At 36.7% G+C, this 17200-nt stretch overlaps 1 protein-coding gene across 1 annotated transcript in view; it reads left to right on the forward strand.

Annotated features, from left to right (window-relative positions):
* SPAG9 (sperm associated antigen 9) overlaps positions 1-17200 on the forward strand; it is a 121319-nt gene that overhangs the window by 95335 nt on the left and 8784 nt on the right. The window contains 11 exon segments of the mRNA XM_011365034.2: positions 174-511; positions 3998-4216; positions 4494-4689; positions 5831-5956; positions 7193-7273; positions 7971-8038; positions 10060-10208; positions 11168-11339; positions 14014-14127; positions 15378-15416; positions 16334-16510. Coding sequence (XP_011363336.1) covers positions 174-511; positions 3998-4216; positions 4494-4689; positions 5831-5956; positions 7193-7273; positions 7971-8038; positions 10060-10208; positions 11168-11339; positions 14014-14127; positions 15378-15416; positions 16334-16510 — 1679 coding nt within the window.

Genomic DNA, 17200 nt, shown 5'->3' on the forward strand with positions numbered 1-17200 from the left:
CTCCTCACTCTTTCTTTTTAAAATCAATTTTATTGAGGTATATATTACATACAGTAAAGTGTATACTTGAAATGGGTACAGTTCAGAGTTTTGACAAATACATGCATCTGTGTAACAGCTGTCACAATCACAATAATAGAATGTTCTTGTCACTGATCTGCTTTAACTGCTAGTGTTTAGTATGCTGGTTAATATGGAAAGGCAGTTGTATTTTCAGCCTTCCAAGTAATCAGGAAATAAACTTGAAATAGTATTGCCCTTGACTGTGATAGCACAGCCTTTTGGATATTTACACATAGATCATTCCAAACATTCATTTTCCTTGCTTTGCCTCTGCAGGAACAGCAGAAGGAGTTGAAAAATCAAGAAGAATTATCTAGTCTAGTCTGGATCTGTACCAGTACTCATTCAGCTACAAAAGTTATCATTATTGATGCTATTCAACCAGGCAACATCCTAGACAGTTTCACTGTTTGCAACTCTCATGTTCTGTGTATAGCAAGTGTACCAGGTAAGAGTGAGCTGTGCCTCACTTCCCACTGTCCACACCTCCTCTGCAGGACCTAATTTGGTTACTGAAGATAAAGTTATACACCACTGTCATGGAGTTTATGTTCTCATGGAGTTTATGTTCTAGTTCTAGTTGGAGAAGACCAAAAATAAATTGAGAACAAATGACTAAACAAGATATTTTCAGTTGTGGAAAAAAAAAAACAATGATAATATTAGAAGATGATTGGGAGGCACAGGGCAAGGGGGTATTTAGATTGATTAGTAAGGTGCGGCCCTCTAAAATTTTGGATTAAATATTACATGATGTTAAAACATTGATATAAAACTTCAATGCATTTGTGATTTATCCATGCCATGGAATATTATTTACCCATAAAAAGGAATGAAATTCTGATACACGCTACAACATGGATTAACTTTGGAAACATTATGCTAAGTAAAATAATCCAGGCACTAAAGGGCAAAAATTGTACGATTCCGCTTATATGAGCCATCTAGACTAGACAAATTCATAAAGACAGAATTAGAGATCATCATAAAGACAAATTAGAGATCATCAGGAGCAGGCAGGGGTGGGGCTCGGGGAACAGAGAGTTACTGTTTAATGGGTACAGATTTTCTTTGTGGGGTGATGGGAAAGTTTTAGACATAGTTTGATGGGTGTACAACATTGTAAAATCATGGAATTTTACACTTAAAAATGGTTAAAATGCCAGTTTTGTGTTGTATTTGTGTATATTGACTATAATAAAAATTTCAAATGTTGGTAAGAATAGAGCTTTCTAAATTAAAAAAAATGAAGAGGTTTATCTTTATACTGTAAATGCTTAGTTTTTAAATATCTTAAGGCACTGAATACATTTAAGATGATTAATTTTTAAAATTTATTTAATTAGTATCAAGTATATAGTACATTGGTTTGACATCTGTATAGTTCATAAAACGACCACCCCAATTGAGTCCTCCCTCCCCTGACCCTCCACCTAGCCAACATATTAATGCTAACTGCATTCCCTATGCTATGCTCCCCATCCCTGTGACCATCCATCAGCTACTAATTTGTACTTCTTTAACCCTTCACCCCATTCTCCCAGCCCCTCAAACCCCCGTCCCCTCTGTCCGTCACCAAATTGTTCACTCTGTTTGTGAGTCTGTTTTCGATTTGTTTGTTCTTTTTGTTCCTTAGATTCCGCATGTAAGTGAAATCATATAGTGGTTATCTTTCTCTGTCTGACTTAAATACCTCCTAGGTCCATCAACGCAATATCTTTTTCCATCCCGTTCCTTTTACTCTGTGTGTGTCTTTTAATCTGAAGTGAGTTTTTGGTATTTTTTCTTCTTAAAGAAGTCCCTCCAACATTTCCTGTAATATTGGCTTGGTGGCGATAAATTCCTTTAGCTTATTTTTGTCTGGGAAGCTCTTTATCTGTTTTTCAACTCTAAATGACAGCTTTGCTGGATAAATTATTCTTGATTGTATATCCTGGGTCTTCATCCTGTCAAATATTTTTTGCCAAGCCTTTCCTTCTGTCCTGCATACTTTCTTTTGAGAAATCAGCTGCCAGTCTTATGGGTGTTCCCTTATAAGTAATTATTTGTTTTTCTTTTGCTGCTGTTAATATTCTTTCTTTGTATTTAGCCTTTTGCATTTAATTATGGTGTGTCTTGGTGTGGGCCTCTTTGGATCCCTGATTTTTGGAATTCTCTGAGCTTCCTGGGGTTTTATGTTCATTTCCTTCACCAGGTTAGGGAAGTTTTCCATCATTATTTCTTCAAACAGCTGTTCAACATCTTGATTTTCTTAGGCTACGCCGATCAGACAAATATTTGGAGCCTTGATAGTGTCCAGTATCCTCCTTAAATTATTTTTATAGTCTTGCATCTTTTTTCTGATTGAGTGTCCTGATTGGCTTTCCTATCTTCTAGATAGGGCATTTGATCCTCTTCTTTATTCACTTTGTTTATTCCTTTATTTATTCCATTTAATATACTTCTCATCCCAGATAATGTGTTCTTCATTTTAGACTGGTTCCCTTTTATAATTTCCATTTCCATTTTTATGTTTTTTATGAAGTTCTCACTGAATTTATTTACACTTCCTAAAAGTTCATTGAGCATCTTTATAACCAGTTATAACCATCTTTATAACTCTGTATTTGTTAGATTACTTGACTCTATTATATCTGGATCTCTGTTTTGTTCTCTCATATGGTTTCTGCTTCTTTGTCTTCCCATTTTGCCTGCCATTCCATGTCTATTTCTATGTACTAAGCAAAGCTCCTAAGTCTCCCGGTCTTATTAGTGTGGATTTGTGAAGTAGGCGTCCAGTGGCACAGTCCTGAGAGGGGTTCAGCTATAAGCCAAACTTAGCCCAAGCCTCTATCCCTCAAGGACCACCTGTTAAGATTCAGCAAGCAATCCACAGAAGCTGTGCTTATAGTTGCCTCAAAAGGCCACACCAGAAACTGAGACCAGCTGCCTCCAGTGTGAGTCTAGGCGCTGCCCAGCAAGGAGCACCTGACTCGCTGAGGATATACCTGGATGTGGCTTGGGTGGGGCCGCAAGTTGGGGGAGACAGGGTTTCAGGGACGGAGTGACATCTGTTATCCAGTTTGATGACGTCATGGCTATGGCGGCGCTGTGTCTACACACTGGGAGTGGGGAGGTCTCAACAGGAAACAGTGGATACCGCCTGCACTTCTCTACAGAGCGAGTCTCACCTCTGCCCTCACTCTGACAATGTTTCCCTGTAAGTCCCTCGTGCCCACTGTGTGCAGTCAAATCAGCACTGGTGCTCAGAGCAAGCAGGTCCGTCACCACGAAAATCCACTCGCGGATGTGGCCCCTTTAAGAGGCATCTACCACTGCCCAGCCTCCATCTCTATCTTGGTCTCATTCAGCCTTGTCCTCGCCCTGTCCTACCTTTTGCCGTTACAGGGTGATTTCTTGTATTTCTCCCTAGTTGTATGGCTTGTTCATCTAGATCTCAGGCGATTTTTCCTTGCTGCTGCTCCTTGTTTTCGTCACAACTTTCTTTGCTCACCACCAGAGGGATGAACAGAGTTTCTGTCATCTGCGCCATTTTTTTTCCCTCCAGTTGATTAATTTTTAATAGTGGTGGATAGAAGTCTGTATTTCAAATAGCAAAATATTTTTGCTAACTTGTCAGATGTAATTTGATTTCATTGTTTTTAACTATCAGGTGACTGATGAGGAGCTCATATTAAAAACAGAAGTGTCATTTCTGACATTTTCATGTTTGCTTGTGCTTATATCAATAGAAGTGTTCTAATTTTTTAAAGCTACATACTCATTTTCTGAAGGTTAGTTTAAATAAAATTTAAAGCTACCATCTTGGCAGTATATTAAAATAAGGATTTATCTCACCAACACACTTATTTTTAACCCTATAGTTGCTTTTATGGAATAATGCTATTTATATGAGTTTCCTTAGCATTCAAGGAAGGTTTGTCCTGTTTTTCAGGAGCACGAGAAACAGACTACCCTGCAGGAGAAGAGCTTTCAGAATCTGGACAGGTAGATAAAGCATCTTTGTGTGGAAGCATGACAAGCAATAGCTCAGCAGAAACAGACAGCCTGTTGGGAGGCATCACAGTGGTTGGTTGTTCAGCAGAAGGTGTGACAGCAGCTGCCACTTCCCCTAGTACCAACGGTGCTTCTCCAGTGATGGAAAAACCACCAGGTATAGCAATCCTCCTTAAAAACCATCTGTACAGAATCTGAGCCTTTCCTAGATGCCTTGTTATGGACTTAATTTAGATCTTAAAGTAACAAGGATAAAAGACCTGAAACATGCTGTCATGACAGTTAAATGAAATCATGAATTCTCAATTTCATGATACAGTGCGGAGTAGGAGGGGGTAGGTGGACTGGAATTCTATAGTGGGTGGTTGTGTGAGGAAATTATTGGGAGAGAAGTTCAAACTCAGAATGGTTAGCATGTTTTATGTATTTTTTAGAAATGGAAGCAGAAAGTAGTGAGGTTGATGAAAATGTTCCAACAGCAGAAGAAGCAACTGAAGCCACAGAAGGCAATGCAGGGTCAGCTGAAGACACTGTGGACATCTCCCAAACAGGCGTGTACACAGAGCACGTCTTTACAGATCCTTTGGGAGTTCAAATCCCAGAAGACCTCTCACCAGTGTATCAGTCAAGGTATACTAATGGGTCAGCAACTTAGGAAATCAGATAAACACACACAAAATAGAAACCAAAATAATTTCAAACAGGCAAACTATTCTTACTGATTGGCGTAGTTGTGACAAACTTAGATGTTATTACTTATTCCCACTATGCCTTCATTTATTCCTTCTACTTTATTTTCTCTGGATATTTTTTTTCCCATTTGTTTTCTTTTCCTTCTGACTTAAGAAGAAAGTCTTGTCTATAAAATATTTTGGTCAAAATCTTCCTGGTCATTTTCTCCTCTGGTATTTTTTTAATTGTTGTACTCACCATCTTCCATTCTATTAATAACTCTTGCCATTTTAATCTCCACCCCTACTTTCTCTCCCACTCTAGCTATCGGTGAAATTGGCCATTGTTTCAATTTTCCATGTGAGCTTGAATGACTTTTTTGAATTTAGTTTTCTGGCAAACATTTTATTAGGAAACAGTTTGTTTTAGACTCTTCCTTTAAAAGGTTGGTTAACATAGGCCCATTTACTGAATTCTTTAATTTTCTTTCTTGCCTACTCTAGGCCTTATAGAAAATTCTTCCTCTTAGTATATAAAACAAATAAGTGTCTATTAACATTTACTTGTTAATTTAAGGAATAAAGTCATCTTTTTAGAATTAGTACCTTCATCTGTCTTTTTGTTATTCGATAGCCCAGTTATATCTTTTTACTATGTATGCTCTGACAGTCTAAAAGAAAGAAGATTTGGGGGTAGAATCCAAGCATGGTTCAGCTTATTATCTTATTTTAGAAAATTCCTTATACTTTACCCTTATTTCTGTGTGTGGTTTTAAAACAAACCATCTCTCCCTCTTCTCTCCTCCGAGAAGAAACTCATAAAATTCAAAATAACTAAGGGAGAGCCATAGTTATAGTCTGGATATTAACTGCTATATTTCACTGTCATGTCTTAACTCCCTTTTCTGCACTTTGAGCCTCCTACTATGTTAATGCTGTTCTGGTACAATTGTTGAAATATTTAATGTAAGCATTTAACTTTGGCGCTTCTGGAATTTTACTTTTTTCTTAAAATGTAAACTAAAATATAGAAATGATCAATCCCTGAAAACTGTCTAAGCATACTCAGATTTTTTTCCCCTTTGTCTCACCTTTCCCAGTAATGACTCAGATGTGTATAAAGATCAAATATCATTATTGCCAAATGAACAAGACCTGGTGAGAGAAGAAGCCCAGAAAATGAGTAGCCTTTTACCAACTATGTGGCTTGGAGCTCAGAATGGCTGGTAGGTGCCAACGCTTTTAATATAGTATCTTTAGTCTTTTAGATTTTCTTTTAAAATCAGAGTAAAATGTGGTACATATAAATACAAACAAAAGTACATATTAAAGTAAAGAATTTTATATACACAATTTTGAGCTTCTGTTGCAACTACCTCATAAACTGGACTTACATTGGTTCTGAATGGTGAACCATATGTTTCTTTGTCACAGTGTTCCTTTTATATAATATTCTTGGAAGAAGAGGTAAATAAAAATTTTAAATCTGGGTGATCCAGAAATAGAAGATCCCGAACCGCACAGAAACAGAATTTTTGATGCGTACATAGAAGGCTTGAGTGTGTTCAGGAAATACCCAGGATTAAACTAATGTATTTGGCTTCAGAAAGGCCCAAATCCAAATATAATTTTTTAGTAGAGTTACTTGGAAAACCAGTCTGAAAGCTTAGGAGCTGATAACTAACATTACATGGTTCATTCACTTTCTAGCAGTGTGGGGAGTTTTATAAAATTGTATGTTTCCGAAGATTAGGCAAGGTCACTAGCGTACCTTTTCCATGGGAGTCTAATACTATAAAATGAGGTGTTAGGAAATATTTTCCATGTAGAGTCAGATAAGAAATATGTTGAGTTTTGGGCCATATGATTCTCAGCTGTGCTGTTATGGTGCAAAAGCAGCTATTGTATCAATATGTAAATGGATCAGTGGGGCTGTGTTGCAGTAAAACTTGATTTATGGATACTGAAGTGTGAATTTCATACAGATATCATATGTCATGAAATACTTTCTGATTTTTCCACCCATTTGAAAATGTAAAAACCATTTTTCGTTTGCAGACAGTACTATGACAGGTGGCGGACTGTATGTGTCCTGCAGCCCAGTTTTGCCACTCCCTGTTGTGGACCGTGCTGTCATCAGAAAGCTATAATTCAGTCTAGTAGAAAAGTAAAATAAATTTTTAAAATAAATTTTAGCCAAGGACTCTGAAATATGGGGTAACCTCAGACCACCTGACCCTGCACTATTCTAGTTCTGGCTTTTCATTCTTCATATGTTTCCGTTTGTTTAAGCAGCTTATTTCTCTGCCTTAGGCCTGCCTTCACTCTTGATGTTGTTTTTTCCTAAAATTTGTATGTTACTAGTACCTCTTTCCTCCTGAAGGAACTTTGTGGTTGTTACTAGATATAAGCAATGACTTGATGTTCTCTTTGCCTTACCAGTCTTGATTTTGTTCTTGCAGTTTGTATGTCCATTCATCTGTAGCCCAGTGGAGGAAATGTCTCCATTCTATTAAACTTAAAGATTCCATTCTCAGTATTGTGTAAGTTTTATTTTAGAAATTCTTCCTTTAAAAAATATGTGTTTTGATATAAACTAGATTTTAAGACTGTTAAAGCTAAGATGTTCTAAATGACTAAATCAATATCCAGATTTTTTTTTGTACCCTCTTTATAGAATTAGAGAAGTTGAGTGAGATTGAAAACCAACTAGAAAGTAAAATAGCAAATTTTATAAGTAGAAGAGAGAACTTGCCAGGTTGATTCCTTACCGTACTGTGAGTTCTTTAGTACTTTGGGGAGAAAAACCAATGAATACCTATTTATTTTTGTTTTGGAATATTCTTTTTACTTTGTGAATATATTGATTGAGGCATTTACTAGTCCTTTTCTATATGTTGACTATCAAAAATCAGTTTGTCTCTTAAGTCACAGAGCTGATTCTTAGTTGTACTGAAGGTTTGTGTCTGGTTTGTGGACCTTTTCTCAATAGTCTTCAATGGGGCCAGGAGTTTGAGACAGAAAGTGAGCACCTGAGTTACCACACATGCTATTTATTTAGTTCAGTTGACATTTTCATAGCAAGACTTTCTCAATGAAGAAAAGAGTGTTCAGGCTCTGATATAAACTCCTTATCTATCATATACTGGCCCTCTGAGAGCCTCTGAACTAGTTCAGTAGCATGTGGTCCCTTCTGTATTCCCAAATGGAGAGTTCTGAAATCTTCTTTCCTGCTTGCAGACATGTGAAAGGAATTGTGTTAGTGGCCCTGGCAGATGGCACCCTTGCAATCTTTCACAGAGGAGTTGGTGAGTTCTTATAAATATATTACATGTGCACTTATTTGTTCCTTTGCAAAAGTGTTTTCAAGCAGACTAACTCCATATGTTTTGAAGAAATGATGCTTAATAGGAGAAAGAGTAAAGGTTTAAACTGAATACTTACAACTTATGAGATGAGTAAACATGTGAGTGCCAGCCTAGAGGTATGCATTAACGGTATAATGTCAGTGAAAATATGCTTACCATAATGAGCAAGTAGTTTAGCATTTCATGGTCTTCTTATATAATGTGATATGGAGACATTTTTCATTCATATACTTTTTCAGTTGGGAGAAATTTAGGAGAGGGTACGTTTTTCTTTTTTTCCCTTATTTTAAAAATAATTTGCATCCACTTACATTTGGTAAGTATTTAAAAAGAATTTTTAATTGGTTAAGGTTTAATAACTTTCATGTCACATTATTTCTGTTCTTTCTCTTTCATACCAGTGTTTCTACCATCTGTAGACAGCGGGGGGTGGGGATCAGGAAACCTGCTTTGAGTGAATTAAATTAGGGGAATTAAGCATGTAACACTTCATAACTCCTTGGTACCTGTATCACCCAAAAGTGATACTTCATTTCCTACCTGCTAGGTGGGTAGATCAGATCAGGAAAATATTATTAAAACATAGGTGCACTAAATTTGGATTTTAGCCAAGGCTTTTCCCCAGTCTCATATCCTTTTGTGCTTGGGGAAATGTGAGGTAGATGATACAGTACTAAGGTGGCTTTGTAACTGACTGGTACCTAGAGATTGCTGGTTAATGACTAACTACATAACAAAAAGAGTAAAAGGCCTCTGTTTGACCTTGTTTAGGCCCTTTACAGACTTTATCTGAGTTTAATCCTCATAATAATTTATGAAGAAGATTCTATTGTCATCCTGATTTTATAGATGAGGAAAGTGAGGCATAGAGTATTTTAGTTACTTGTTTCTGGTCATTCAGCTAGTAAGTGTAGAGCCTAGAAAAAGTGGAATAGTAAATGTTTTGGTAAACTGAATCCAAAATTATATTGACAGAAAAGACAAAGTATATTTAATAAGGATAAATGTAAAGTCCTGCATTTGGGTTCAGAAGAGTAAGATGGAGGAGACATGTCTGAAGAGTGAGAATTATGTAAAGGTTGACTACAAACTCAGTACAAGTTAGTTAACATCTTAAGTATCAGAAATTAGTGTCCAGAACAGAGCTGGTGATAATCTTGCATCACTCTGGTAGATAGACAACATTAAATAGACACGGACAAAGCAGAGTTAGGACGAAGGGGCCATAAACATAAACTATGAAATGTACAAAACATATGCCAAGGACACTTGGTTTTGAAAGTAGAAGACACACGACAGGCAGTAACAAAGAGATTGGACTGGATTTATTCTTTGTTTCCGTTGGGCAAAACTATAGACTAATGGGCAATTACATACAAGAAGGCAGACTTTAGCTAGGTATGGGGAATGTTTTTAATATAGTTAATAGCTTTCTGAAATTGGAACAGCTGCTTTGTGAGGCAGTACGTTTTCTTTCACTGAAATTGTTCAAGCAAAGCTACAAAGCAAAGCAAGCGTCCAGTGGTTTCTTTTCATTTGTATTTCTGTCATCACAAAAATTATATAGTATACATGATTCCTGAAGTGTTAGCAGTGAGTTACCCTTGACTGCTACTCAAGAAAATACATCAAAATGCAAGCGAGAGAGGTGATATCCTAAAAATAACTTTAAATTTATTTCAATCCTTAAAATATTATTATAAAAAGATAACTTATAACTGATTTATCACACCACTGCTAATGAGAGCATGGGGACCCAGGTATCGGGTGGCAGGTTGGACCAGATGACCTTTGAGGTCTCTTTCAACTCTACAGTTTATAGACTAAGAGAACTCAGTCTCTGCAAATAAAAGATGTACTGAATACATAGTATTCGGGGGGTGTTTCATAATGTTTTTTTGTGTTAAAATTGAGTAAAAGGTGGTGTGCTTCAAGTAATTATCTATTTTCTTAATTTAAAGATGGGCAGTGGGATTTGTCAAACTATCACCTGTTAGATCTTGGACGGCCTCACCATTCCATCCGATGCATGACTGTGGTACATGACAAAGTCTGGTGCGGCTATAGGAACAAAATCTACGTGGTTCAGCCAAAGGCCATGAAAATAGAGGCAAGTTAACCCATGTTTTCTGTACTTACTGAATTTGTGCTTCCTGAGGATTCTAAGACTAATTATTTTAAACTTCTTTAGAAATTGTTTTATGAATCTGTGTTTTAGGGTACTTAAGTGATATATAACTTTCTGCGTTATTTTACCTCTTTTGCCATTTTTGACTATGAGGGTGGGAAGTTTTTTAAAGGAAGAGATTTAAAACATGCATGTTTAAATGTGCATCTAGTATCCATAGATGCATACATGCATTGTTTGAATACACGGTTCTCTGCCACGCCATGTGTATGTAGGCAAATCCATATATATGTTAAAGATGGAGAAATAATATTGCAGTGGGAATTTGTTGTAAAAATAAAAACTTCTTAGCATTGCTTTCTTTAAAAAAGTTTTACTATACAATAAATTCATTCCAATTGTTTTAAAAAAGAAAAACTTACAAAAGGAAAATTTTAAGGTGAAAGGTCTCCTTCTCCCTTGGTCCCAAATCTCATTCCCTTACCTAACAGTCCCAAAGTTAACCATTTGGTGTTTATCTATTCCTTACATGCAGAGATGCACATGCGCGCGCGCGTGCGCGCGCGCACACACACACACACACACACACACACACAGAGCAATGTAGGTTCCTTTTGTTTAATTATAAATAAGATCTTCATGTATTTCTCTATAACCATGTAGAATCTTGAGGTCAAATTCACTCTTTTTGTTGAATACTGTTACATGGATGTGCCAGTATTGCTTTCATAAGTCTATATCCTTATACAGTGTTGAAATCCAACATCTTTTAGTTCTAGTTCTCTGTTTTTCATTTTGTTTTTTTGCAGGAGGATAAAAGCAATTGTGTATATAAGAGTGATCATATTTAGTAAACAATATTTATGCTCCTCATTCAGTATGCATTCTGCCAAATTTTTGTGTTAATAAAAGTAACATTATGATTGAACAATCTTTCCTAGAAATCATTTGATGCACACCCCAGGAAGGAGAGCCAAGTGCGGCAGCTTGCATGGGTGGGTGATGGTGTGTGGGTCTCCATTCGTTTGGACTCCACACTCCGTCTCTATCATGCACACACTTATCAACATCTGCAGGATGTGGACATTGAGCCTTATGTAAGCAAAATGTTAGGTAAGCTTCCAAAGCATTTGTTTTTGTCATTTAAAGAAAATGTTTTATTTTCAAATGATCTCAAATGCTGGATAGAACCAATAAATGAGTTGAGCTCTTATCACTGAAAATGTCAGGCAGATGCTTCATCTGAGGTTATTGGGATCATTTTTGACTCATCTGTTATTTCCTAGATCTAATCCATCACCAGGAACTGTCAAGTCTGCCTCCGAAAATATCTTTATCTCTGCCTCTATCTCTGCCTCTACCCCTGTAGACCAGGCCACCATTCTCTCCCCACTGGATAACCATGAACTTCCTAAATGTCTCCCTGTTTTCACTGCGGTCTATTGTCTGCATAGTAACCAATGTGCAGTATCACTGGGACATACTTCCACTTACATATTCAGAATATTCCTGCCTTTAGGTGAGGTGATATTATGTGACATGACCAGAAGGATCTAAATAGCCTGGACCAGGTGTGCTGTATCTGTACAGTGGAATATTATTCAGCCATAAGAAAGAATGAAGTCCTGATATGTGCTGCAAATATGGATAAATCTTGAAAATACTGTGCTAAGTTGAAGGAGCTGGACACAAAAGGCTACATGTTATATGATTTCATTTATATGAAATGTCCAGATTAAGCAAATTTGTAGAGACAGAAAGTACGTTAGTGGTTGCCAAGGGCTGGGGGAAGGGCAATGAGGAATAACTGCTAATGGGTACAAGTTTTCTTTTTGGGTTGATGAAAATGCTCTAAAATTGATTGTGGCGATGGTTGTATGACTGTGAATATCTAAAACCCACTGAAGTAGATTTCTTTGGTGACATTGTGACTATGTACTTAAAAATTGTTTTAATTGTGGTAAAATACATATAACATAAAACTTACCATCAAAATAATTTTTAAGTTTACACTTTAATGGCATTAAGTACATTCACATTGTTGTGCAAACAACACCACCATCCATCTTTTCACCTTGCAAAACTGAAAATGTACCCATTAAATAATTCCCCACTCCTTCTTTCCACTGGCAACTGCCACTGGCACTTGCAGCTGCCATTCTGCTTTCTCTCTCTATCATTTCGACTACTATGGGTACCTTATATAAGTGGAATCACTTGGAATTTGTTCTTTTGTGACTAGCTTGTTTCACTTCGTATGATGTCCTCAGGGTTCATCTATGTTATGTTTCAGAATTTCCTACCTTTTTGAGGCTAATATTCCATTGTATGTATACACCACATTTTGTTTGTTCATTTGTCCATTGATGGACACTTGGGTTGTTTCCATGTTTAGGCAATTGGGAATGATGCTGCTATAAACATGAATGTACAAATAAAATGAATGAATGAACGAATGAATGGCCTGGACCACTTTCCTTACTCATTCTTTTCTACCCACACTGACCCAAACTCAACAAGTTCCTTCCCATTTCCGGGCTCTCATATTAATTTAAAGACAGACAGTGGGATTTGTCCTGTACTGTCCTCTGCTTGAGAAGTTCTTGGTCCTTTTTACTTGTCTTTTAGACCATAGCTTACATGTCACATTCAGAAGAGACCTTTTCCTGTCTCCCAATTTGATTTAGGTCCTCTTATACTTTTTCTTCATGGGCTTATCATTATTGTGGTTGCGCTGGTATTACATGATTCTTGTTTACTGTCTCTTTCTTCCAGTAAGCCCCATGAAGGGGAGTGACCATTTCTGGCTTGTTTGTTCCCTGCTGTATCTTTAGCTCCTAATGCAGAGCTGTATGAATATTAGATGTCATAAACGATTCCTTTATGAAGAGAGATTGAACTGCATCAGTGATTTTTGACCTTTTTAGGATCTTTGCCCTCAGGAAACCTGATGTGATAGCTATGTACCCTCCCTGAAATCAGGCATGTGTACCTGATTAACCCCAGGGGTAAATTTTGACCGTAGGTGAAAGATCTCTGGCTTAGACTGAATAGAGTTAAGCTTCCTACTAACTCTGTGATTCTGTGATTATACTCTCAACCTTTTACAGGTTGAACTTATGAGTGACTAAAAGCTGTTTGTCTTAAATATATTATCTATTTAATAATTTTGCCTCTCAAATCCCAGAAAAGAAGATGTTATAAAAATTTTCTTGAAGAAGTGCATCCACTCTCCCTAAGTTATATATCTACGGTTTTCTAAAATTTCTGAACTGCTCTCCAACCTAAATATGTGACCAAGGAAAGAGGATAGGTTTTGTTAGCAAAGATTATTTTTATCTATGCAAAAAAATTTAAGGCAAACTAAAACTTTTTTAGCTTGAACAATTAAAGGACATGTGATTTCCCAACTTAGTAAATGCTGTTTTTGTTGAGGGTATTGTATTTTGTTTTGTGTTTTGGTTTGGTTTGGTTTTGCCGCTCCCTAACTAAATCCTGATTATTTCCTGATTCATAGTATTTTCCTTCCTGATTCATAGTATCTTCCTTCTGAATGATATTGTAATGCCAGCCACATTTAGAATTTTCTTTCCCTTTAACCATGAATTGCCAAATAGGCGATAAAGCCAATGAAAGTTTGCTTTGATGCATACATTTAGGAAACATCCAGCTAGCTCTGGACACATTTCATCTTTGTAATATTAATTCAGCTTACTCTAGGGATCTGGTACCTCAAACATTATCTACTCTAGTGTCTCAATAAAATCTTTTCCCCCTGCTGTTACAGGTACTGGAAAACTGGGCTTCTCTTTTGTGAGGATCACAGCTCTTATGGTGTCTTGCAATCGTCTGTGGGTGGGGACAGGAAATGGTGTCATTATTTCCATCCCACTGACAGAAAGTAAGTATATTTTCACCTGATTGTCATAGTGCATATAGGAGTGTTGCAGAGAACAGTCATTTCCAGAATTCAGGCAGAAGGAAGTGTTTGGTATTGGCAGCTCTGGTGGCAAAGATCTAACTATCATTCTTTCACTCTATAAAACTTATGTACTGTAACAAATAACAGTTTCTGTGTATCAGGAACCAATATTTATAATTAAAAAATTTTTCATTCTGAGAAACTCTTTTATTCAATTCAGCAATCACAATTGTATTTCATCTTTTAACAAAATGAAAAAATATTCATTTTTTTCCTGCTTTATTATACCAGTATCCAGAAATACTACCTAACATTCATCCTGTTGTTTTTTTTTTCCAATCTTCCTGGCAGTTAGTTTAGGATAATTAATTCCATTTGGCTTATTCGAGGTTTAGAAAAAGTTGTGGGAGGAGTTTCTCAGGAGGACAGCATGCCCTTCCTTGTGCTGGAGACATGTCATCTATCCGGTATTTGAAAAGAATGTGAACAAAATGTACATTGTATGGTTTTTTTTATTATGCTCCATTATTTTTTTTGTAAACAAAATAGACATTTTATGTTTCTTATGTTCCATTACATTCATCATTCATTAAATAAGTGTTTTTGTGTTGCAAAATTCATGGGCAGGAAATGGTTCGAAAATAAGTGCCCTAAGTCCATAAAATAAGTTAATAAACACCTCGGAATCGCCCTACCTTTTTTCAGGAGAAAGGGAGGAGGACTGGAAGGTGGTTTATCTAGAGTCTCTAAAGAACCTAAATTCTTAATCCCAACTGTCTTTCCTGCAATTACTTACAAATCTACATGTTTAGACCACTTACAGCCCAAGAGATTCTAGGATCCCTGGAGTTCATTTCAGTTCTTTATAAAAGAGAGTTCCATTTTAGCCTGGTTAATTGAATGGGATTTCTTAAAGAAAAAGGGGAAATATTAGCATTTAGGAAATGCTCCCCATTAAGTTCTTAATAGCTTATAAAGTACTGAAATTGCTTTATATTAAGAAAAATAAAATCACAGTAAATCAAATTGTACTTTTTGAGCAGAGATATTTGATAGAGGCTTTGGTAAGAACTTTGAGGGTTACTTGGTATTATACCAAGTTGGATTTTGTTAGGTGCTTTGGACTCTGAGTTGCCAGATAGAAGACGCCGAGAGTGGTGGCTCATAGTAATTCTTTTCCTCCCTGTCGTGCACCTCTCCATGTCCCCTTTCCTCCTCTCTCACTTTAGCCGTAATCCTCCACCAGGGACGTTTACTGGGGCTCAGGGGTAAGTGCAGATCCTGAACCAACTCTTCCTCCTGGCTTCTCATAGCCACTATGAGGCTGTTCTCACGTCTCTAGATACCCTCTTGAATGTTCCTAAATGTCATCCACTTGCAGTCACTGCATTGCAGCAGGTGTTTTGTTTTTGTTTTTTATTTGATGTCTGTTACGTGGCCACCAAACTATTGCTCAGCAGCTTAGTCTATTGATCATCTTTTGTTGCAGCTGAACTTTCTTTCAGACTTTTTTCCTTGCAATAAAAACACAAAACATCTCTTAAAACTGTCATTAATCTACATCGTTTACTCTTATTACCAGTCATGTTTCTTTCATTCACTTACTAGCCCATGGAATGGGGATGTTTTGTGAGTCTGGTCATTCTAAAATAATCCAGCAGACCACCAGTCTGGCATAAATAAAAGCTACTTTATTGTAGTGCTGGATCCTTTTAAGCACAGTTTTTACCACCCCCTCAAGGGAGATATTCTTACCATAGGGGAGAAAAAAACAGAAGATAAATTATGAAAATTTTATTTGAAAATATGCCCATTTACTTTAAATATGTAACTGGTTAGTGTTCTAAAATGGGGATTAAAAAACAAAACAGACATACCTAAGAATCAAATCTGTTTTCTTTTGTTAACTAAAATGATTTTTAAAAAATTAATAGATGTGTTTAAAAGGTAAGCATAGTTATTGCTAGACTGGCAAAATCCCCTACTCCATTTACTGAGGTACTTAAAAATAACTAGCATGCTGTATATCTCTTTTTTCCAGCTTTGTCTTGAATTGGCATTGCTGCCTTTGTTTTATCTCAACTGGCTGTAGCTTTTAGATAATATCATAAGGATTAACCAGTAACCTCTTGCATCATTACTGTTTCTAGGGGAAAATATTTGGTATTTGGTTTTTCTGTTGCAGCAAATAAAACCTCAGGAGCACCGGGAAATCGTCCTGGTAGTGTGATCCGCGTATATGGTGATGAAAACAGCGATAAAGTGACTCCAGGGACATTTATACCCTATTGTTCAATGGCACATGCACAGCTTTGCTTCCATGGGCATCGGGATGCTGTGAAATTCTTTGTGGCAGTCCCAGGTGAGTTAGATTATTCTGTTGAGAAGCTGTATATAATTTTCTCTCTTCTGTCCTTCAGTTCCTCCACTTACTCTGATTATAAGTAGTGGAATTACAAATCATTCCAATATAATATTACGAAATGTTCTATAATGAAGATATGAATAAATATTTGCTGTAGGGATATTTGAATGAAGTTTTTTAGAAATGCTTCTCTTTCCTCCGCCACCCTACCCCCAAAATTTCTTGATTTTTAATTAAGAGACCTGCTTACTTTTGAAAAGCGATGGTATTATTTTGTCACTACAGAATACTAAACACGGTCTTGACCTAATAAAAGAGATCACCAGGAAGAAGCCCCTATCATCAGGGCTGTGTGCAGGAAGAGATGGAGAATGTGCTCTGATACCTTTATCAGTGTTGTGGCAAAGATCAGTAGACTAGGAGTCTGGGAGTCTGGGCCTTCTGGCTCACCACTTGCCTTGAGCAAGTCACATACCTTCTAAGACTCATTCCTCCTTTCCTTAAGTGGATGTGATTAATATCTACTGTCTGCCAGCCTCATTTGTTGTGAAAATTAAAGAAAGTGCTTGGAGAACTGTAAAGTGCTATCTAGATGAAAAATGTTCTGAATATTAAAAGTATTAAAGTGATGTTACCATTTGTAAGCAGGACCCTTGTTTTGAAATTTTTTCTCCCATAAGAGGCAAG

This window comes from Pteropus vampyrus, unplaced genomic scaffold, assembly GCF_000151845.1.
Source record: "Pteropus vampyrus isolate Shadow unplaced genomic scaffold, Pvam_2.0 Scaffold104, whole genome shotgun sequence".
Taxonomy (NCBI): Eukaryota; Metazoa; Chordata; class Mammalia; order Chiroptera; family Pteropodidae; genus Pteropus; species Pteropus vampyrus.